Source organism: Pleurodeles waltl, chromosome 4_2 (genome assembly GCF_031143425.1).
Source record: "Pleurodeles waltl isolate 20211129_DDA chromosome 4_2, aPleWal1.hap1.20221129, whole genome shotgun sequence".
Taxonomy (NCBI): domain Eukaryota; kingdom Metazoa; phylum Chordata; class Amphibia; order Caudata; family Salamandridae; genus Pleurodeles; species Pleurodeles waltl.
The window spans coordinates 383,898,668-383,922,377 of record NC_090443.1 but is presented as its reverse complement, the minus strand read 5'-3'; the positions used below and the strand labels follow the sequence as shown (position 1 = coordinate 383,922,377).

At 45.4% G+C, this 23,710-nt stretch overlaps 1 protein-coding gene across 2 annotated transcripts in view; it reads right to left on the bottom strand.

The window, feature by feature from the left end:
• The window catches only part of NIBAN1 (niban apoptosis regulator 1), a 317,062-nt gene extending 299,652 nt beyond the window's left edge, over nt 1-17,410 (bottom strand). For both annotated transcript variants that reach the window (XM_069231510.1, XM_069231511.1), the window contains exon 1: nt 17,220-17,410. In XM_069231510.1, coding sequence (XP_069087611.1) covers nt 17,220-17,274 — 55 coding nt within the window. In that variant the 5' untranslated portion in view covers nt 17,275-17,410. The remainder of the gene's footprint in view (nt 1-17,219) is intronic.
• Nucleotides 17,411-23,710: the final 6,300 nt, after the last annotated feature.

Here is a 23,710-nt window from a genome sequence, read left to right as displayed (position 1 = left end):
TGCAGGCCCATAAGTAACATTTCATTTTCAGGCCCTAGGCACCCATGGTGCACTATGCTAGGGGCATACTAGTAATTCAAATTTGCCAATCATGAATAAACCAAACACCCATACAATTTTAGACAGAGAGCATTTGCACTGTAACACTGGTCAGCAGTGGTAAAATGCCGAGAGTCCTAAAGCCAGCAGAAATTCATCACAGGATCAAAAAACAGAGGTCAGAAGCCAAAAGACAGGGGAGACCATCGCAAGAGCTGAGAAGTCTAACATCCCTCTTTACCTTTTAGCTAGTTAAACCTGCTGAACTTTAATGAGGTGCAATCTTTAGCAACAATTACCCGGTGCGATATACATTGCATCACTGACAACGGCAATCAAATGTTTGCACAGAGATCATAACTTAAGAGGCCCATTTGAATGAAAGCCTCTGTGGATGTACACCACATTTGCACTGGATTGATCACTTGGCGAGTACATCCACGTTTGCACCCTCATTTAAAGATGTGTGGGTATGTTGCATGCACACCCACTTAGAACATGCTTGCAGGGCTAGACTGCAGAATATAATAAAGGTAAGAATTTGCTCTAAAACTGACCAGCAATGTTTGTGAAACACCTCACAGGAAAACTTACCAAAAACTGGAAAAATAAGCAAAACCCACTTCTGTACATTATACATACGACAATATACTATTGTCAGATCGAAACGCCAAAATCAGTAATCGTTTTGTATGCTTTTATGAGACAGTGCTCCGGACTCATCTTGAACAGATATTTTACCGGCCGGAGTGCACCACATTTCTTGTGGTACTGGCACCAAAACCCTGCTTAACAAATGTACGTTTTCTCTCCTGGAATGATCAAAAGCGAGTGTGAAGCATGTATTATGAGGGACCTCATTTATACTGACCAGAGTGATGTGACTGCAAAAAACATAACGAGTGTTTGAAAAGACCATAGGTCTGGTATTGGCTGCCAGCCTTTTTGCTTCGTTGAAGCTTGTTTTGTTATGTTGTGGTCAAACTTAATTGTTGGTAAAAGTAACAGACCCATATCAATGTAAACAAAAATAACTAGCTAAAAGCAAAAACATATTTGGTCTCATAAAGCAAAGCTTGCCTTAGGAGTTGTTGACACTGAAGGGAACTACTATTAGTGTGTGGATGTTCTCCTGGTGAAAGGGAACAGTGCTGTAACTCACAAAGGACTTAGCCAAAGGCTGCAGTGGGCGGACCCATGCTGTAGAGGGCAGAAGAAAAAGCATTGGCAAAGCCAAAAGGTTTCGCCTATGTGAGATCTGTTGGCTTTATCAATGTTTTTTTAGACATGTTGCACAGCAGCACAGCTTGCTGTGCAACATGGCTTAGAGAACAGAAAAAGAAGTGCTATGACCAGGCCAGCGATCACCACGTGATAGAGCTTTTTTTAAGCCATGCTGCACAGCACCTCAAGCTGCTGTGCAATATATCTAAAAAAATATGGGGGGGCTAGCAACAAAAGGGAGGTGAGGAGAAGTAGGGAGGTAATAGAAATAACAGATAGCCTGTTGGGGAGGACGCAGCACCACAGAGGTCCGTGGGAGGAGGAAGGGAGCAGCAATGGACATCCAAAACATATAAACAAAAACCATAGGTCACTTCTTTCTGAATAAGGGAAGAGCACTGACAAAGCCAATAGGAAGACACAAGCAGCAGACCCACAGATAGGCATGCCTATTAGGGCAAGTCTGCATTGAAGTCCTCTAATTGTTGACACAATGGAGTGGGGAAGCCAGTCTCCTGAGTCAGAGGGGTTCTGTGGTTCGCACCCTGATTTCTCAAATAATGCACATGATCTCTAAGTCTTTTGAGGTAACCACTGAGCCACGCCCCTCTGGCCTTTCTACTCTTGTTGTGTCCGGTCCTCTGCCACTTCGTACCTGCTGGTTAGTTATCTAGAGATGGACCGCACCGACAATGCACAATGGCTCAGTCTGGCAAAATATGTAATCTCTTAGAGAAGACAACTCTAACCTCAAGAATCTGTCTAATTTCCTATACCCATTCTGCTTACCTACTCTTCATGGGTTGTCTCTTCGCTGTCTCTCCGATACCCCTGCAACTCAGGTGAGGGAGAGAGGATTATGTGGAAGCCAGGTGTGGAAATTAAGTTAACATGAGCACATGATATTTACGCTCACTCCAGTAGAATAAACATTATTACAAGCAAGCAATCGGCTCATCAAAATGCTGATCTTCAGGTGGTGTTCTAATGCTCTTTATAACGCCACAGTTGGCAATGTCCTCTCCATCATTGGTCATGCAAAATGTTGGCTACGTCACAGGTTTGAACCTGACTTGACTGGGGAATTAGTGGTACTCGTGTGGACAAGGCAGTAGACAATAAGGTTCATCCGGCTGTAGGTCTCATGATCACTCATCACATTCAAAATATCAACCTAAACCGTATCTATGAATTTGACTCTGAAATATTGTCAAGGTAATAGTTGAATAACTAATAGTAACTCTCCCATAAGTGCAAATGTACTAATGTGAAATGCACTGTGACAGTATTTGAGTCAATACTATTGTCACAATATATTTGAAGGTCAATATTTCAACTCCAAAAATATGGCACAACCCGCCGCCTCTGTGCTGTACTGAAACATGCTCCCCTTCCACACAATAAAGCCAATGATCTGTACTAGAAGATCAGCAGGAGGTGAATGTTACCAAAATGCCAAGTAGGTGAGAAATACCTCAAGGGATCTATAAATAAGAAACAGGCCATCTCAAGTAGGAGGCGCTACATAGCTGTCTAATGAAAGCCGGACTCGCAGGACTAACACGGAGGTCATCATGTGGACAGAAATTCCACCAGAATGATTGAACTGCATAAGATGTCAAGCGAGGAGCTGCGAGTGAGGCGGTCAGGGTGTAAGCTGACACTAGCAGACCTACAACGTGGCAGTAAAAACTGGTTTTACAACAGTTACGAAATGACGAACGGACAGCCTTGTGTTAAAAATGAAGACAGCAGGACATTCTCATTAAGATTAGACAAAGCTAAGCAGGGGTGTGTGAAGATGAACGTTTCAAGCTTCAGAAAACGTTAAAAAAAAAAAATGCTACCATCCTATTCAAAAGGTTGAAAAGTAAAAAAAAAAAGTGATAGAAAAAATGTGCATACAGTTGGTTTGCATTAGGAAAAAACACAAATGTATAAAATGACAACGTTTTCCTCTGCACTACCTCACTGACAGAATTTCATTGTTGCACACTCCTTATTGACAGGGTGTTCTTGACACCCTCGTGAACAGCACAGAAATGGACAGAGAGTTTAGAAAAATAAGGAACTCATTTTTTCATAGGTAAAGCTGCGACGCACAATTGTTGCAAGGAAAAAGTGTGACGATTTTCATACTGATGTAAGCGGTCACTCATTTTTAAATATCTTCAATTACGCCAGTTTGTGATGTTTTTAAAATAAAAAAGAGAATTCTATAGGCAGAACTACAAACAAGAACCTCAAACTGACTTGGAATAATTGAAATAAATCACAGAATTCCACTTAACAATGCATGACTTTGGCAGGAAAGTGATCCAGCCCAACAAAGAGAGGAAATTGTGAGCACACACTTTGGTTTTCCTGCCTTCTTCCAGGACTATGTGTATAACATAACGTTGCTAGTGCCAGGGATAGAAGCCTATTCTTGAAGGACTGTGAAACACTTACTATATGTTTAAGGTTGTGCATTACATAATTATTATTCTCGTCTTCTACGGAAAAAACACAGTCCATTGATTCACTACTATGTTCTAAGACATTTCCAGTTTGAAAACAACACTTTTTACAAGGCAACTGACCCACAAAAAACATGTCATATAGAAATACTTAACTACTGAAATGTGTTATATGGTCATATTTATTCATGTCAGGAAGGATTCTGATGACATTTACAAATCATTAAGCCTTATGTTTTACAATGGCAATAGAAGACCACACTGGATGGTTATCAGGTAGGTAACAAATAAAACCTAGTGGTGGTGCCACCGGGTCAAGTTAGAACCATGTTTCCATAGAAAAAGCGTTTTTTGACTTGCCTATATCTTTGGCGCCATTTGACGAATATTCAAAAAATTTCCCCCAAAAAGTGCCCTGGTGATTCTAGTTGCACACTGAACGTTTTGGGGTGATCCATTGGGCGGGGGCCATGAGAAAAAGGTGGGGGTCACAAAAATTGCATTTCCCAATTCCCATAGGACCTTTAGACACGACCACAGCCCGAACCGCTAGATTGAATTACACCAAATCTGGCAGAAAGCTAGCTTTCCCTACACATATTGTGCTTTCACTTATTTGGTGTAAATCCCTTCAGTAGTTTTTGAGAAGTTTGGGAAATTCAAATTTGAATATCTCTGGCTGCAGCGACTTCACGGATATTTAACAGAAATTCGCGAGTTTTCACGAATGCATGTGCGAAAAGAAGCCTTGTCATTGGCGGACTGCAACCTGACTAGAAAGTTGTGGCTGCCATTTTATTTCACGGGACATGGTCCCCAGAGGTGAACATTCTAACTTAAAGTGGCATAAGGGCTCAGGGTGAAGGTACCCTTATCTCAGAGGTGTGGTATAGGTGTGTTTTAGGGGCAAATATAGATTTAAAATAATTTTGTGTCACCATGCATGATATTCATGAAAATTCACAAATTTTCGCAAATTATTTGCGATTGTGAAAAAATTTGAAAAAACCCACATACTCATTCCTATACTAATTCATTCACTCATACATGCAATCAGAGATTCATGCGCCCACTCATGCACCCACTCACGCATATACCCACTCAGACGCACATCCACTTTCAGACCCACTCAATTATTCACGCACCCACTCACAGAGCCACTCAAACCCTCATGCACTCACTCACAGCCCCAGTGAGACCCTCACGCACCCACTCAGACAGTTACGCACCCACTCACATCCACTCAGATTGTCACACACCCACTCACAGACCCACGCACATACTGACACACCCACTAAAACACTGATGTATGCACCCAGACAGACATTCTGCCAGCCAGTCTTACCCCCAGATACAGCCTCTCACACCTATTCTCACACCCAGAGAGGCCACGGTCAACTTTTGCCATGCATGTGCAAAGGGACATAAACAGCATTGGGTTGGATGTTTAGGGGGGTTAGCTGCAGGGACTGACTGCAGGCAAGCCCTTATGGGCAACCCCTACTGCGCTCAGGAGAAGGCTGTGCACAGTGCAAGGTTGGGTGATTATAGGGGGATGGCCTCAGGTTCTGTGGCCAACCATGGCAGCGCACAGCCAAGGCCGTGTGTGGTGGTGGTTAGATTCACGTATAGCAATGAAAATTACTATACATTTAAAAAACATAGAAATTCACTGGAAAAAAACAAAGATTGCAGGGACGTTATAATTAGGTTCTAAATTTACTCGTACAAAACCATAGAAATTCAGCAGTTATAGAGTTCTTTCAAGTAGTTAAAACTAGCTCCCTAAGGTAACTATAACTCGCGCCTTCGCCATGCACAGCTAAATTAATCCACAAACTATATCATTGATGACATATTCTATACTATCTTTCATATTCTCACTGCAACATTTGCAATAAAAGTATAGACTGTGCATGGCGAGGGCACAAGTTATAGTTACTGTAGGGAGCGACATTTTAGTTACTTGAAAGAACTAACTACAACTGCTGAATTTCTATGGTTTTGTACGAGTAAATTCAGAACCTAACTAGAACGTCTCAGTAAACTTTTTTTTTTTTTTTTGTGAGACATAGAGATATATATATATATATATATATATATATATATTGGGAAAGAGGTCCTGAAGAAGGTGGTTATGTTACCTAGGCCACCAAATTATGCACTGTTTATTGAACCCCCAGTCTTAGACACAGGAAAGTAAGACTGAGGGGGGTAGGGGGGTCTCCTTTCTGTGGTATTAAGAAGTCATCCGGGGGAGTGTTTTGGGAATGCATGGCTGTATATGTTTGGTATAAATGTGAGAATTGGGTGAGGTTTGTTTTATGTTGTCTCATTTTATTTGATGAAACTATGATGAAATATTGTGCTGTTAATGCATTTTTGAAGGAATAATGTTGGATGTATACACCAATTATGTCCCATATTATAAACAGGAATGTCTTATGAATAATTATAGCTAATGAAATAAATATATTTTTGGAAGTTACTGGTGAGCAAGTAATGATTGAAGATTTATTCTTTGTAAAACGTTAATAGGCCAGCTGGATTCTCTCTATTTTGTGAGGCTTTCTGTGTCATGTCGCCCGTTCCCGAGCCTTAGAAAGATATTGGGGGTACCCTGTGTGAAATAGTTGACCAGGGAAAGCAGTCACAATAAGGCTTGTGGGGACCTCCTGTACGCAAGTACGGCAATGACTGTCCAGCTGTATTTCTTGAGAAACTGAAACGGATTCACCGCTCATGAAAGATGAGTTTAATCTGAAGAATTGGCTAGAGATGCATCTCCTAAGTAGTTTTTGGAAATGAATAGGCACAAACTGATGTAACTCCTTTAAGGCAGAGTCTTAACTTAACTCGTAGGTAACCAGTGTATATCAAGATCATACGAATAATATCGAAGAGGCACACAGGGTCACCAGTTTTCACAATGGTTATGTGTTTCACTTAAAAAGTAATGCAGCACAGTCAAGATTTGACACTCCATTCATGGAAAGAAGATGCAGAGTACCCAATCACACATGCTGGATTTATTTAAGAAGACACATTGGATGCGGTTGCCAGCTCCACCAATGGCATGGTCGGAAGTATTCTACAGCCATGGTATCTACATAGGAAAAGACATTGGAGAACATCTTTCCATCTCCCTCAAGAGGGCCGTGTCCCAAGGCAGCAGCTACAGTGCCTCCTAGGGCTTGTACTCATGGCTAAGCTCCACCTGTTGGGTTTTTGAGAACTCACATGGTTGATGTTCGTTACAACTAGATTTTGTCTTCTAACCAAATTGTTTGTTCACAACCTAACTGTTTTTGCAGACAATCTCAAGAAGTAGTTGTTATGATTGCACCACATCAATCTTATCTTTTTGGTTCAATGAGTTCTTTTATGACTAACCATGAACAACAGGTGGGTGAATAGTTGGACGCTCGTCACAACTTATTGCCTAGCATTGGTATTTGATGCAGCAGGGTCCTCTTTACACATATCTAGAAAACATCTTGCATGTAGGTGGGGGTCAGATAATGTACTGGGAGGGTTAACGTGGATGTCTGAGCTTCCTCCAAACACCAGGGACACAACAGCTTGAACTCTCCATGCTGTGGACAGGCAGTTCAATTTACAAAGTGCTAAAGGCCCAGCAAGACACCCTAGAATTTTCTCCGATAGGATATGGTGATTTCGATCTACGGACACCACCTGATCTTGTCTGATGACCACCACTTGTAGCATTTCAAGGTAGATATGGGTTGGGGAGCAGAGGTTCGTGCAACCTTGGGCTACCTGGAAGCACCTGTTGACCACTGGCTGTTTTTTGTACATAAAATGTGATTGCTGTGTTTTTTTTTTTTAACGAGGGTTACTGAGTGCCTTCTTGTGTGATCCCTGTCTCTCTCACATTTATAAGGGCCATGTTATCTGTGCAGGGCTTGACGAATGACTCTAAGGCTAGAAGGACATTCTAAGCATGTGTGTCCTGATCATTAAATATGGTGATTCAGCAGACTGGGGCATAACAATGTTATTGGAAACAGACATGGAGAAAGAGAAGGCTTATCGCCTGGACACATTGGGGTTTAGCAGTGCTGGGGTTACATATTGGGAGGTCAGGGGCCTCATGGTCCCCGGCCAGAACCGGAGCCCAGCTGGGGTCACTGTGCAGCTTCTCCGTCACTGGTCACACAGTTACCTCCATGCCATGCTAGCACTGAGGGAGGCACACCTCAACCCAACACTGACACTAACAATGGGGCAGGAAGATGTGTGCTTGTGGATGTGGGGCGCAAAATCTGGAACTGGGAATCACTTACAAGACAATAGGAGAGAAACAGTGTGACAAGCACACCAGCACAGAAACACCAGGACAAGAACACGCTAACAATGGGACAGCAGGGAAGGTGCACATTAACACTACTAATGGCTGGAGATTTGGAGGGGATGCAACGATACCGACATGTGGGCACACTTACTGGGACAGGGAAAGACTATCACAAAACAGAAGAGAACTACACTGGAGCGGGGAAAAATGAACGTGTTTGTTTAGGAAACCTCCCTGTTCAAAAGTGCATATTTTTAATACCATACCCTTTGTCTTTGATGTGCTAATCAAAGGGTGGAGATATACCCTGGGTGATTTCCTGACTTATTCAGGGAACCCCAAGGCCTGGGTTTTAATGAGATCTTTGACACAGATAAAAAAAAAAAGTGCAAATTTCTAGCATTCCGCTTAATCTTGCAACGCCTATAATTGTATGATTTTCTTAAAAGCAATTTACATTGTGCTGTCTGGTAGTGTCACTGAAAGATAAACCAACTCCTAGGAGCAAAATCCGCACTTCATCAAATACCAAAAATAAAACTCTAATCTTGAGTTTGTTACCCAAACTCCCTTTAAAACAGTGGTATTAAACTGCGGTAGCCGGACCCCTGGGCATCCGTAATGCTTACCAAGGAGGCATGCGACTGTTTACAGAATTAAATACTATTAGCAGACTAAGAAAGAACATACACAATATAAATCAAAATTATTTTTAAATGCTCTGTAAATGACAGAATTTGACATGAAAGCTAAAAATTAAGCTGATATTCTTAGCTTGGTTCGTGGGAGCAGCGTAAATCCAACAAAACAGAATCTAGTATAGATTACTGATGGTCTCATCTGAAGTAGGACCAGTATGTGCTGACAAAAGCACAGCATACGTTAAGAGCAAAAAAGAGAAAGTGATATGCTTGAATCTATCCGTCTTTTAGAAATAAAGCACAATTTTAAAAAGACACAATATTCTCATTAAAATTGACATATTGTTTGTTTGTAAATTAAATACAATATTTAATTTGTTTTAGGTGTTCTTGGTCTGTATTTTTGTGCACTGTTCTGAGGTTCAAATGGTAGAAACTGCAGAGTCAGGGGTCCCTGGTGTCCAGTATTTATTCAGTTGGGGATCCACAGAAATTACAAAATTAAGAAACATCTCTTTCAAAAGTCAGGCTGTTGTTTCCAGACTTGACTGGAAATCAGTGTAAGCTATGGAAAAAACTAAAAGTAAAAATAAATAAAAAATCAGTGCCATCCTACAGTAGGCCGGGGCTTGCAATCTTTCATGACCAGCTCATGGCAGCCCATCCAGCTTTGAGAGCAGTCCTGGGCCTGCAGCCTACCAGGGAAAGGACAGAGTGGTAGAATGACCAGTCCGCCCTGGATACTGCAATCCTAAAACCACCTGTAGTGAGCTACCTGGACTGTTGGAGGTGGCTGGGTGACCCAGATGTAGACCACACTCGCTCTCTGGCGAGAGGTTATAATAAAAGGGTCGTAGACCGCCCGGGGTCTTTTATGACCATACCACAGCAGCAGAGCCTTGTTGTCCCTTATTTCTTACTGTATACAATAGGATAGGACTCACATGGTAGAACGGCCTTTTTCTCGGGCCCTGCTACAATTGGGGACATGGGCGGACGACTCCCACACGTGTCACCCTCATGAAGCACATCGCGCTCCGCTTAGACCTGGGTTGCACTATCAACACACCCGTCCCCAGCGACGAGGCCCAAAGCCCAGTGTATCTTCTTGGGCCGCAACCTTGCTCATGGCCAGGAGTCCAACCCATCTTGCTGCCTCATCCATCGTCACCCAGAGCCTCTCCACGCTTTCACTGCCGATCCTGACACCGGCCAGCGTAAAAGTCGTCTGCTGCCCGCAGGCCTATCAAAGAGGAGCATGACTGTGCAAACACATGCAGCCCTGCCCAACTTCAGCCAGATGCCTCCACCACTGCGGAGCACGATGAAAAGGCACTGATCCTCCAACACAGGTAGAGGATTAATCGGCAAGTGCACTTGGGGGTAGAAAATCGAGTAGTGGCATTGTAAACGAAGGATAGACTGCTAGGAAAAAAAAAGGAAAATAACAAACCAGAGAATGGAAAAAAATAATAATAAACAAACTACACATCGTGGGCCACAGAAAGGAGGAGTACTCCTGAGCCGGACACACAAGAGATGGTGAAGCGAATATCCAAATGTGCCTACACCAAACACTTTGCATGAGCTGACTCACCAGCAGTATTGGCACGCCATCTCACACAGGACACTTCACAGCCATGCCTCTTACCAGGGGCAGACCCCTCCCCGGCACCAATACCATGGTGGATGACGTAAATGCACACCCACCACAAGCACAACACCCAGGTGAAAATCCACACCAGCATATGCTTGTTGGCGCCTTATTATCATTCAGCGAACTGGCCAAAGCTGCGCTCCACTGGCGCATATGGATAGAAAGACTTGACAACTACTTAGTGGTGACCAGAGAAACAGACAGAATTGTCAAATGCTCGCTGCTACTCCACTATGTAGGAGATTAAATCTACAGTTTAAACACCTGCCCAACAATGGTGCCGCAGACGATTACAATGCAGTGGTGAGGGCCCTCAATGCCCACTTCGACCTCCAATTGAACCCTGACTTCGAAAGGTTCAAACTACGTCAAGCCCACCAGTGGGGGGGGAGAAATGCATAAACACATTTTATGCGGGACTACACAAATTAGCCAGTAAGTGCAGAGGACGACCAGCTAAAGGAGAAAAGGGCACAACTGATACAAGGCTGTTGCAGCAAGACATTAAAAGGCCTCATCCTGCGCCAACCCAATATAAGCTTAGACAATATCTTTGTCATGGCCAGGTCGCAAGACCTCTCAGCCACTAGAGCATCTGAAATGGACTTGGCCATAATTCAAGCATCAGAGAAGACGCTCATCATAAAAACAGAGTGCGCAGATGCCATATCTATGAACGGGGAAGCCCAACAAGCCTCGGACACCGACTGTGACCCCCACATGGCCATAATGTGGATACTGCGGCAGGGAGGAACACCCCTCGAATGAATGCCCCACTCAAGGTTGCACCTGCTCCAACTGCGGGAGAGTCAACCACTTTATGTCCATCTGTGGAGAAGGGCAATGAAGCAGAGGAGCGAGAGGAAGACGAATGCTGACCAGGAACATATGACAGTTATCATTACATGAGCCCGAATTAACTGGAGCAGTCAAATACCCACCAAAATTCCAACAACAAAATGAGTTTTCTCAATCAGATGAAGATGAGGTATTTCTCACCTTGTTCACAAACGAACTAAAGAAACACCAAAGACTGCAATCAACATGCCTGATTGAAGTGGCTGGCTTGGAGGTCAAGGTCCTTATTGATACAGGGGCATCAGTCAACGTGATGGGCATCCAACAATATTGCCACTTCAAACTTTAACTGCCTCTATCACCATCTTGAACAAAGATATTCACATATGGCATCCAGGCTTCTCTGGTGCTCAAAGGCTGCAAGACAGTATGTGTCAAATCCAGTGATGAAGAAATCAACACAACATTGCACGTAATTGCAGGGAAGAGGACACCCTTCTGGGAAGCCATGCACCCAAAGACCTGGGGCTCATGTCATTTGCATGCAGCATCAAGTCTGGCCAAACAGAGGAACTGCTACAGAAATTCCCTGGATCTTTGAAGGACTAGGATGCCTCAAGGCTCCCCCAGTCTAATCACACATTTATACAGATGTCAAACCCGTCATTCTCTGTCACCAGAGGATACCTTTTCATCTAAAACCCATGGTGGAAGATAAACTCGACACACTGGAAAACCTGGGAGTGATCGAGAAAGTGTCAGGGCCCACACCATGGGTATCCCCCATGGTCAATGCTGAGAAGCCTAAGCAACCCAGCAAGGTGCGTCTATGCATCAAAATGAATCTACCAAACAATGCTATCAAAAAAGAGAGACACCTAACACCAACCATGGACAACATTATTGCAGATGTCAATGGCGCACAATGGTTGTCCAAGCTAGACCTAAACTCAGGTTACAACCATCAGCTCTGGGCAGAAGAGAGCTGTGACATCACAATGTTCTCAACTCACTTGGGACTGTGCTGATACAAAAGACTGAAGTTCGGGATTTCCTCCGCTGCCGAAATATTCCAAGCTGCTATCAAAGAAACTCTCTCGGGGCTCCAAGGGGTTATGAAAACAAGCGACAACATCTTGATATTCTCAATGGCAGTGGAGAAACACCACAAGCAACTGCAAGATACGCTGAAGTGCTTATGGGAACATGGGGTAACTTTACATACGGACAAGTGTTCATTCTTCCAGAACTCCACTGAGTTCATCAGTTATGTATGTAACCAAGATGGCGTGCAAGTGGACCAGAGGAAATCGCAAGCCATAAACCAAGCCTCTTCACCCACCACAGTATCGGGGGTCGGCAGCTTCCTTGGGATGGCCACATTCAAAAGCAACTTCATCCCCAACCTGGTAACAATCGCCAAACTCCTGCCAGCACTCATGAAGGCAGGCGTGGCATAGAAATGAGGGAGACCAGAAGAACAAGCATTCCAGAAGGTCCAAGCCTCCCTGTTAAGTAGAGCAACGATGGCATGCTCTGACCAAAAATGACAAATAGAACTACTGATATATGCCAACCCTATGGGGGTTGGCGCAGCACTAACTCAGGAAGAACAACCCGGCAAATGGGCACCACTAGCATTTGCCAGCCAGCCACTCAACCTGACCGAGACAAGATATACCCAATTAGAGAGAAAGGCTCTAGCGATCAAGTTGGCTTGCACCCATAGCTACCTATACCTCTGCAGGAGACCATTCACAGTGGTGACAGACCATTAATCTCTTGTGCCGCTGTTTAGAGAAACAGCCTCTCATCCACCACCCCAGATACAGCGAGGGATCATTCAACTCCAGCACTACAGTTTTGGCATTGTAAACAGGCAAGGGGCTAAGAACCCGTCAGACTTTCTATCACACCACCCTGTCAAGAAGGCCGGCGAAACAGAAGAGGATACCAGAGCTTCCGATGAAGAAATTCACTTAGTGACACCAGGTGCGTGCCCAAGGGTGATGAGTCTGAGTGAGATCTTGGAAGCCATGCAAAGTGATACCCTGCTGACCAAAGTAACTGATGCCATAACGTACGGATCATGGTGAAACGTCCTTCAAGAGACTCAGTAATGGCAAGGGGAATATAGGGAAAACCTCAAGCAAATATGGAGAATCCGTGACAAACTCAGCACCTTTCCAGAGGGCTAATATTTTGAGGCCACTGAATTGTGATCCCTGTGAGCCTGCAGCACCATGTGACATCCCTCGCACATGGAGGGCACCAGGGTACTGTGAAAGCGAAGTCACATCTGTGAGCAAAAGTGTGGTTCACGAACCCTGAAGTGATAGTGAAAGATCTTGTACAACTGTGTCTTGCTTGTCAACTCACAAGCAGTCAGGAGACACCTGCACCCATCATAATGGAAGAGCCAAGTACTGCCCCTTGGTCCAAAGTGAGCATGGACTTTGTGAGTTTCCCCAAAGGGAGGATAACAATGGTCTTGGTAGATGGCTACTCCAAATACCCCATAGTAGATATCCCGGATTAGACCGTGTTCATCAAGATAGCACCTGCGATGGAGAAAGTATTCACACTGTTTGGGCTGCCTGACAACATAAAAACTGATAAAGGACTTCGGTTCTGAGGAACAGAGTTCAAAGGATTCCTTGAACACCTAGGAATCAAGCATTACCGCATCACCCCTCAAAGGCTGCAAGCAAATGGGGATGCGGAACGTTTTATGTGTACCCTGAACAAAGCCCTGATGGTTGTGGTTTTGGAAAAGAGTGACCCGGAGCTCGGCCTCCACAGATTCCTGAAAGAGTACAGAGGAACACTGCACTGTACCATGCAACAAACTCCATGGAGCATGATGCTAAGAGGGAACTGGGAAGACGCAATCCCAGCTCATCCCGAGAGGAACCCTCCAAGGTTCCATTTTGCAAAGTGGTGACTCCCAGCACCCCAGCACTGGGAAAGACTGATCATGTCACAATGGACAGCTTTCTCGCTGAAGTGGAGGAACGCCACTGATCTCAGGAGAAGACACCCCATGTCAAGACCGACAGGGGGAACTCAGGAAAGAGGGCACCCAAGAGGAAGCATGTGAGCTGGCTGTGCAGACCACCCACGATTTGGGTTAAGACCCAATCCTCCCCCGAGCCAGTGACTCAGAGACTATGAAAGCGTTATTCAAGTTTAAGGTTTGATGTTAAGTTGGGTAGGGATGTAGTGAGCCGTCCGGACTGTTGGAGGTGGCCGGGATGTAGAGAACATGCACACTCTGGCTAGGCGCGGCCAGATGTTATAAATAAAAGAGTTGTAGACCGCTCGGGGCCTTTTATGCCCATACCACACCAGCAGAGTCTCGTTGTCCCTTATTGTCATACTGTATACACGAGGATAGGCCTCACATGGTGGAAGGGTCGTTGTCTCGGGCCCAGTTACACCACCTAGCTTTGAATACTTACATATCACCTGCTCAAATATTAGTGTGCTCAAATAGCGCATTGACAAGACAAATACCGCCACAGGCCGCAAGCGGTGGGAGAGGAGTCTAATCGGCTGCACCTGTGTACAACCAAATCCTTGGCAGCGTGTCTGCTTATTTGGGTCAGGCTGTGGGAACAGGCACGTGTTAAGTGGCTCCGACCCAGAAATACCCAAGAAGCATCAATATATAATCAAATGTGGCCAGTGCATCAGACATTAAAAACACAAACAAATTTTGGGGAGTGCGGTGTGGGGAGAGGAAATATGCCATCGCGTGTAGTTCGAAATACAAATATTTACCCTTTCCACAGGACACTGCCCTGTGTCAATCGCCTCGAGACTCAGGCACTGCAACGTGTTTTAAATCAATTTGTAACCACGATGGTGCTGTCACTTGGAGGTACCGCTCCACCGGTAAACAGCAGGCAGGGGACACGCAACAACAAAACAAGTACCCAGCTCAGACTTATAGCTCTGATGCACCAGGATAAAGCAACCGTGTCAGGCAGATGTTCCTTCTTGAAATGCAACGTCCAGGTGCTGTAAGGCAGCCCTATCAAGAAGTGCTTAACAGCACGCCTGCTGAGAAGTGCTGGTATTGTCCTATTAAAAGTGACCCCCCTCTACCGCCCCCCAGACATACTTGTACTGCCTCAGTGCTGGTACTCTCCCATTAAAAGTGCAACAGCCTCACTGAGACATACTAGTATGTCTTATTAAAAGGACACAAGCTGTGCTGGGATGTGCTGGCAGAGTCCCATTAAAAGTACACTAGCCTAGCTAAGAAGTGCCGATAGTATCCAGTTTAAAAGTGCATTACACCTGATGGGCAGGGCCAGTACGCTACCATTAAAAGTACAGGAGCCCAGCTAAGAAGTGCCGATAGTATCCAGTTTAAAAGTGCATTACACCTGATGGACAGGGCCAGTACGCTATCATTAAAAGTACAGAAGTCCTGCTAAGAAGTGCCGATAGTATACATTTTGAAAGTGTGTTAAACCTGATGGGCACTGCCAGTACGCTACCATTAAAAGTACACTAGCCCAGCTAAGAAGTGCCGATAGTATCCAGTTTAAAAGTGTATTACACCTGATGGACAGTGCCAGTACGCTACCATTAAAAGTACACTAGCCCAGCTAAGAAGTGCCGATAGTATCCAGTTTAAAAGTGTATTACACCTGATGGACAGTGCCAGTACGCTACCATTAAAAGTACAGGAGCCCAGCTAAGAAGTGCCGATAGTATCCAGTTTAAAAGTGTGTTAAACCTGATGGGCAATGCCAGTACGCTACCATTAAAAGTACAGAAGTCCTGCTAAGAAGTGCCGATAGTATACATTTTGAAAGTGTGTTAAACCTGATGGGCACTGCCAGTACGCTACCATTAAAAGTACACTAGCCCAGCTAAGAAGTGCCGATAGTATCCAGTTTAAAAGTGTATTACACCTGATGGACAGTGCCAGTACGCTACCATTAAAAGTACACTAGCCCAGCTAAGAAGTGCCGATAGTATCCAGTTTAAAAGTGTATTACACCTGATGGACAGTGCCAGTACGCTACCATTAAAAGTACAGGAGCCCAGCTAAGAAGTGCCGATAGTATCCAGTTTAAAAGTGTGTTAAACCTGATGGGCAATGCCAGTACGCTACCATTAAAAGTACAGAAGTCCTGCTAAGAAGTGGTGATAGTGTCCAGTTTAAAAGTATAATTCAGCTGCTGAAAAGTGCCTGTACTGTGCCATTAAAACTAGGGCGGATCTGCTGAGACACTCTAGAACGGCCCCATTACAAGTACAGCGTGGGTGCTATACAGCTATGAGACAGAGTCTGGCCTGATGAGCAGGGCAGCGCAGGTTCTGTCCCACCGATGAATAATACCTCTACTGGCGATGCCTGCTCCGATGCGCTATACTAACAGCATCCCTGCCGAGAACTGCTCCTGTCCCATTAAACGTATAGCAACCCCGCCTGGAGGAGACGCTACTGCCCCATTAAAAGTACAGTTGCTCCTGCCCCATTAAGAGCACAGCAGCTCTGTCGGGAAGCACATGCACTGCTTTTTAGAGGTATACAAACGCTGCGCAGAAGTGCAGGGACTGCCCAGTTCACAGTATGCGTGGTATTGTGGCCGAGCGGGACTCGCATCAAAAGTACACCCGCCCTGCGAGTCTTGGTATGGCGCCTCGTGGGTCGCGTCCCACCAGCCCAGGCTGCTAGAGTGCAGCCGGTCTGCTGCAACATGCCAGCACTTTGCTCTCAAAGTGCTGCAGTGGCTGTGCTGCTGAGACACAAACGTGTTCTTCCGTACGGAAGCCCTGCTTGAAATGTTGAAAACTGCCACATTCAAAGTTTAGCGACAGTGATAGTTCAACAAAGCAGTGTAACTAATTCGGTGAGGTTATAATCAGGAGTCCTGTTTTAGGAGGGGGGCTGCTGGCCCTGGCGCCACCGCACCTGCTGCGCACTTGATGGAACACACCTGCAAGCAGCTGCGAGAGCATATTAGGAAGGGAATCATTATATTTGCATTTACACACAGGGCTGAAGCACTGCATAGATTCAGGATTGGTCCCTCTCCCGCCCCAAGCCCCGACAGTGCCCGTACCTCGGATGTAGGCGCACTTGCTCTCGTCCAGCTGGCTGGATGATGATCCCCCCATGGTGCCTCCGGGATGGGGTACTCGCGTGTGCCCAGGTCAGTGCTGTCAGTGGCAGGCTGTTCAGAGAGGGACACGGCGCGGATTCTGCTTTCAGCTCCTCTCTGCTGCGTCTCTTCTTCAGTAAAAATGCAAACTTCCTGCCAGGGGCAAAAAAAAAATTGTTTGTCACTAACAAGCCTGCAAGACACATTACAAACTCTGCTTTTCGTAGGTGGTACATCAAAACAACAAAGTGAAATGTTGCCACCTGTTGGCAGGAAGTTGAGCTGCACGCCATAAACAAGTCTGGAAAAAAGAATAATACCTTCCCCATGGTGAAAGAAAGATGTGACCATCAGAAAGGCACCTCTTGCCTATTGGCAAAACATTCCTCCCCAGAATCTAGGTCCTTGCAGAATATGTATCTATAACAATTTTATATTGCAAAGGTCACTTTATGTATTTGTCGCTCATAGATACTCATTTTCAAAGATGTTACGCAATCTCAGATACCTTTCCTCCATTTGGGGCTCTTCGTGTTTTCAGAGAAGTTAAGTCCTGCCGAACAATCTCAAAGATAATGTAGACAAAACGGGTTCCATGCTTAGATAAATGGCTACTGGCTGTGACGGTAGTCGGAGCACGTAAAACGTTTATCTCACGCAGCTTATTGTGCTTCACTATAACTGTACAGCGTTCTTTCTGCGGGCAGGCCGCTTCACGTGAACGTCAATTCGCCAAAATGCCAGGGGGCACGGAAGTCACATCACATGTCCTTCGACCCCCCTCAATAACATCACAGGAAGTGATGTCCTGCTATGACCCTTGACCTGCTGTCACCCTCCCCTCAGCTGGCAGTTTTTCAAATGTCTGTCTTTTTATTACCTCTCATTCACGTCTTTCTCGCGTTTGCGGGCTCTTTCTCACCCCTCCTCTCTCCTCCTCTGTGTCAACTGTTTCTTCCTCGCTGATCACCTTGTATCTCACGTCCGACTGTCTCTCCTGTTGTGTCTCTTTTCACCTGTCTTCCACCTGCATCTCACCTTACTCCATGTATCTGCCTCTTTCTCACCTCTCTCAGCATCACTTCCATATCCCTCACCTTTACTCATCCCCACTTTTTACTCTGCTGTTTCTCCTAACCTGCCTCTGTGTCACTCTCTAAACTGTAAACCCACCCTGTCTCCCAGTAAGCCCTGCTTAGCAGCACCGTCTCGATTTTCTCCCTTCTTTCATGTCACCTTCTCACCTGCCCATCAATCCACCTCTCATAGCTTTCTTTCTAAGCTCACAACAGTCCCCTCGGCCTCTCCTCTCTGAGGCACACTTTCAGTAGTGCCTCACCTATCGCACCCGTCCTCCCACTTACTCTCAGTTGCCTCTTACTTGCTTTACCTGTCCAGCTCCGAGTTGTATCTTTCTTACGAGTCTCATCTTCCTTCTTCTGCATCTCAGGGATCCATCATCAGCTGTCCCTTTCTTACATCTGTATCTCACTCTGTTTCTGCGTTTCTCTGCTATTTGTATATCTGTCCTGCACTCTCAATAGCCTTCTCCGGTTTCTGGCTCGTAGCGGTCTCTTTTTCACTTATGTGTCTATCATCATGCTTAATTTGAACCAGTGGTGTCCGGTGCTCGGCACCGGCACTTAGTTGTCACACCAGCACTTATGATAGCCTGCCACATGCTGGCACTGATTACGTAGCTTAGAGATGAGCACAACAACAGTTGTTTATTAATTAAATATACATTACAAATAACTAATGCCCGCCACCCAACCCATTCTTATAGCTTCGCGGGCAGAGAATAATGTGAATTGCCACACTTGTAAGAGCATGGTGGTGGTTAGCTGAGTTGGTACGGTCATTGCAGTGCTGGCAGGGGCACTGGGCTCTTGAAGCTGCAGTGGCCTCCAGAGGAAGGCCCTGGCACCTAATTTTACAAATTAAGCAGTGGTCTACACTTATTGTTCTCACCCGTCTCGCGCTCTTTCACATCTCTCTGTATCTCTCTCTCCCCTGCCACTCTCTGATGTCCCTTTAATCAATCTCTGCCCCTCTCTCTCTCACACTCACACACCCGCCCATTCTATCATGTGTCTTCGTAATTTACTCTTACTTCTTTCCTTTTTTTCTCCTCATTTCATCTCAGAGTGTTTTCCCCGTACCCCCTCCCCCCACTTGTCCTGCCTTGCTCACGCTCTTCACATGCTCCGGGCAGCAGGAGAGACAGAGATGCCCCTGCCGCCCGAGAGAGCTGGCTGGGGAGGGAGAGGGTGGAGCGAGGAATACAGAAAGGAGCACAGAGGGGGAAAGGGTGTAATTACAATTAATAACCCTCATTGAACAGGATCTCTGTGGAACTTCATAAAGTCGTCTTCCAAGCAGAGGGGAAAAGGCAAAGAGGCCTTCTGGTCCTAAAAGACTCTTGCAGTTCACGGGGAGACGAGATTTCGTTCTGGGAAGTTATCTTGGGAATCTGGGAGCTGGTCTTATATTCTGTCTGCTAGGTGCATGCCCAGGAGCGGAAATGGTCTGAGGGGTTGGAAAAGTTCAGGGAAAGCAGAATTTTGCCTTCTTGAGCCATCCCCATCCAGTTAAAAATGCAGTTTGACAGAATGTCTGCAGTAATTTGGCAGGTAACTTTGATGGCAGCTTAGGCTGCTTCCTAGTGGACTTTCTTCTTATGTCAGAACTGAGCCTGCCTAGGTCGCTTTGTGTGCATGTAACAGCATCTTTAAAGTGTTAATATATCATATTTCATAGGGCAGGGTGAAATTTAAATCATGCCAGCGTAATTTCAGTAATTTCGTGTTACGCTTTTGACATGATTTTCCTGAACTGAGTAACGTACACTGACACTTGAATGCCTATTGCTTTTTAGTGCTGCAATTAGCCTTGTACAGCACCCATCTGAGAACGTTACCACCGGAGGGCACGCAAATGTGCACATTTATAGGAATCAAAGCCTCATTAGGTAATCACTTTCCGTTTTTTAAACTCCCTTTATTGCACTGTAATGCTGTACTAGGACCCATAAATAATAGCACATCGAGTCCCTCAAAAGACCACCTAATTTCAATTTTCCCACATTTAAAAATAAGTACTGGCCAAGAAACAGATTATTTTCTGTGTTCATTTGCTAAATTCATTCGAATGGCAACCTAGGAGGATTCTTTTTCACGAGTAGACGTGCAATGCAGTCCAGGTAGGGAGTTATGTGTGCAGTGCTCTCTAGTCTGCCACCCAGAAAGGTATGGGTGGCACGCTTGTAGGCTCTTTGAATCATTGTCACACCAGGAGGGCACATCTTCAGTGCATCGACAATAGCCAAGGCGAAGACATAACTACCCTGAGGACTATGGCATGCACTGCGGCCAGAGGAGGAGGGAGAGGATGCCCAGGGAGAGCGAAGATCAAATAATATGATATTGTTAGTGCCATTTGTCTGGAGTGTGAAGGATTCCATGGGATCCCACTGGACACTCACATGAACAGATTGTGCTTCGATGTTGATGGCAAACCCACGGTTGGTGGCAAGTTGAGCGGGATGAAGGTGGGATTCCATGGACAATGAGCTAAGTTTTGCTTTTCGTACAGTCAATCCTTACTCCTACAAGGTATAGGCTAGCATTATATAATCAATGACTTGTTGGACACCTCTAGTCCACTTCTGCAATCTGAGGAGAGTGTGTAATTTATTGGCATTCATGTGGTACACTACACTGACATGGTGATCTCTGTGGCACCCAACATGTGGGGTGGGTGATGGCTGATAGGAAAGGCAGGAGTTTTACCTGGTGTGTGCAGGAAGAGAGGAATGACTTGAACCATTCCAAGATGATGATCTCCTCCACACCCATTTTGGCTTTCAAGCCATGCTAAAGAAATTGTGGTCAGTGACGAGAGAGGCGGCTGTTAGCGTAGAATCAGAGTTTCATGTAAACTCTGGTCCTTATTGAGTGTATCTCCTCTTCAGAGTCGGGAATGCACTCAACATCCGCATGCATACACATGCACACTGACCTAATTACAGACACATATTAAAAGTCGTCTTGCTCGCCTTCTCCCCCCCTCACTCACCTCACGTGTATCACCAGCTTCTCTTCTATTGGTCTGTGAAGTAAGTCCCAGTTGGCTGGGTGCTAAGGCACATGGTCCCTTGTCAGTGTTTCAGAGTCTGCCCTAGGGCACAGAAGACAAATATGCACCGAGCTCAGGCACCTAAATGCCAGAGCCCTCAATAAGGTGCTAAAAGACAAGGTACAGCAACAGGGACAGACAGCAGCGCACCTTCTTTTCCACCCATGACCCCGCATGCTCTCCTCTGTGGCTGAGCCTGGGATGATGGAAGGCTCAGTCAATGAGGGGTGGGGAGAGGATGTCAGACAGCAGGTTTGGCAATGTAATGTTATCTGGTATCTATATACCATACAATATCATAGGTGGTGGGGGCTGGCAGTAGAGCTGGTGGCGCCTGATGCGACAATCCTTTTTGGCGCCCCCTCCCATGACCTCTTCTTCATATTCCCTCACTACAACCCAGCAAAAGCGCCCCTTATCTCTCCATTGCCCCTCTCTCACATACATTTCATTTGTTTTAAAGCGCTGATAAAGCCTGGCTTTACTAATCCACTCAGCTATCCACATAAAATACAGATCTGTTCTTTACAACAGGCGTATTAACCCTCTGCACTACCTTATGGTGACTCAAAAATGCCACTAAACAAAAATCTGATACCTCTCTCTCTCTCTAGGAAGAATATTAATCACAAGAGTTACTTTGACATTTCTATTGCTGCCTGAAAGCTGGACACACAAGGAACTCTGCAGCAGGTGCTTTTAAAGCATAAGTAATTGCTAAAAACAGCACCCCCTCTGAGGTCAGTGCCCCCGCTCCACGTCAGCCCCCCACTGCAGCCGAACCAGCCGCACCGCACTAAAGCCAACCCTGACTGTGGCACCCAGTAACTGTCCACAGTGGCCACAATCAGACCTTCATGTTTGGTTGTAGAAGTGGTAGTATTAGAACTACCTATGTAGGGAGAGTTTTTTGAAGTCCTGACACTGGGCCTGCTCATGTTGCTGTGAAGGTGGCAGTGCTCCTGCACACCCTAATGTTTCAGAGGGATGTGAGAGAGAGAGAGATTGCGCAACATGCGGCCTTATTTTACTGGACAACATTGTAGAGGTTTTTTTCCAGAAGATGCTCTACCCCATGTTTTACCGTGGTGGTTTCCAATTCTTGGTCAATGACAGTAACTTCGTTACAGTCAGAACAGGTGGTAGTAAAATCAAATAAGAGATGTATTAAAAGGCAATTTGATATTTTAGTGTTTTGTAAAGGAAAGGTTCACTGTATTTATTAAAGCTCTGTGGAGTTTTTACGAGTCTCATGGTGCCATATGACATACAGTTTTGAATGGACCACAGAAAGCAAAAAGTCTGTTGTGCGCTGTCTTTGTTCGTTACAAAACTGGGAATGGAGCAAACAGTATTTGCTCCAAACTAATGTAATACACTAGGGCAAAATAAAACATTTTGGCAGAAATAAAGTTTAAAAAATAGTGTCACTTTCCACAAATACATGCAGTTTTATATGACATGAAATTGGACCAGGGGTATTGAAGTGCCTTACATGAGCACCTGATAATATTACAGGCAGTCTGATTATTTTGGCTCGTGTAGATTAAGTGACTTACCGAGGATCACAGGATGGTTGAGCTGACACTAGAACTCAAACCTGGGTTCCCAGTTTCAAAGTGGGCTAAGGCCACAATCGCTCCCTGCTGACTCCAGTAATTGATTTATGGCAGGCAGAGGAGAGCAACAGAGACTAATATATCTCTGCCTGTTCCATGCAGGGGAGGGTGACAAAAATAACTGAAGAGTCCCCTTGCTGGCCCTCAACAATCCCCCATCACGCACTCCAGTCTCCCTATCCCAGTCCCCTGCAAAGCAAGTGCTAATGGCTTTCCATCAGCAGCTCTTTGCGGCCTTCGTCACACCGGGAAGGAGCCAGAGGGCAGGCACACCTCATGTAGTGACACCAGGAGCAGCCCGTGGTCATTCTGCCTCCGACAATGCAGCAACCTGACTATAATGTGCTTCAGGCCAGGCTCATTTAATGTATGCAAAGTCTTTAACCACTGCTTTTGACTTTGCGCCCTTGCGGTGGATACTGAGACAGCCACCAAAAACTGGTCCACCAATGGGCCTCAACCACAGGCCCATCTGTCCCTGACCGACTGCCCGCCTTGCCAATCCAAAGCTGGTGGGAATCCTTGGACACGGGCACAAAGGTACCTAACTCAGACAGCGACCTAAGGTCATAGAAACAGGGGCTATACCAGTCTCCATGCATGTATTTTTTTCACTGCATGCCTATGAGAAAATACCACTGTGAGGTTTTTACAGATCTCCACTGCAAGTAATCTGCAGAGGAGACTGCATTGCAG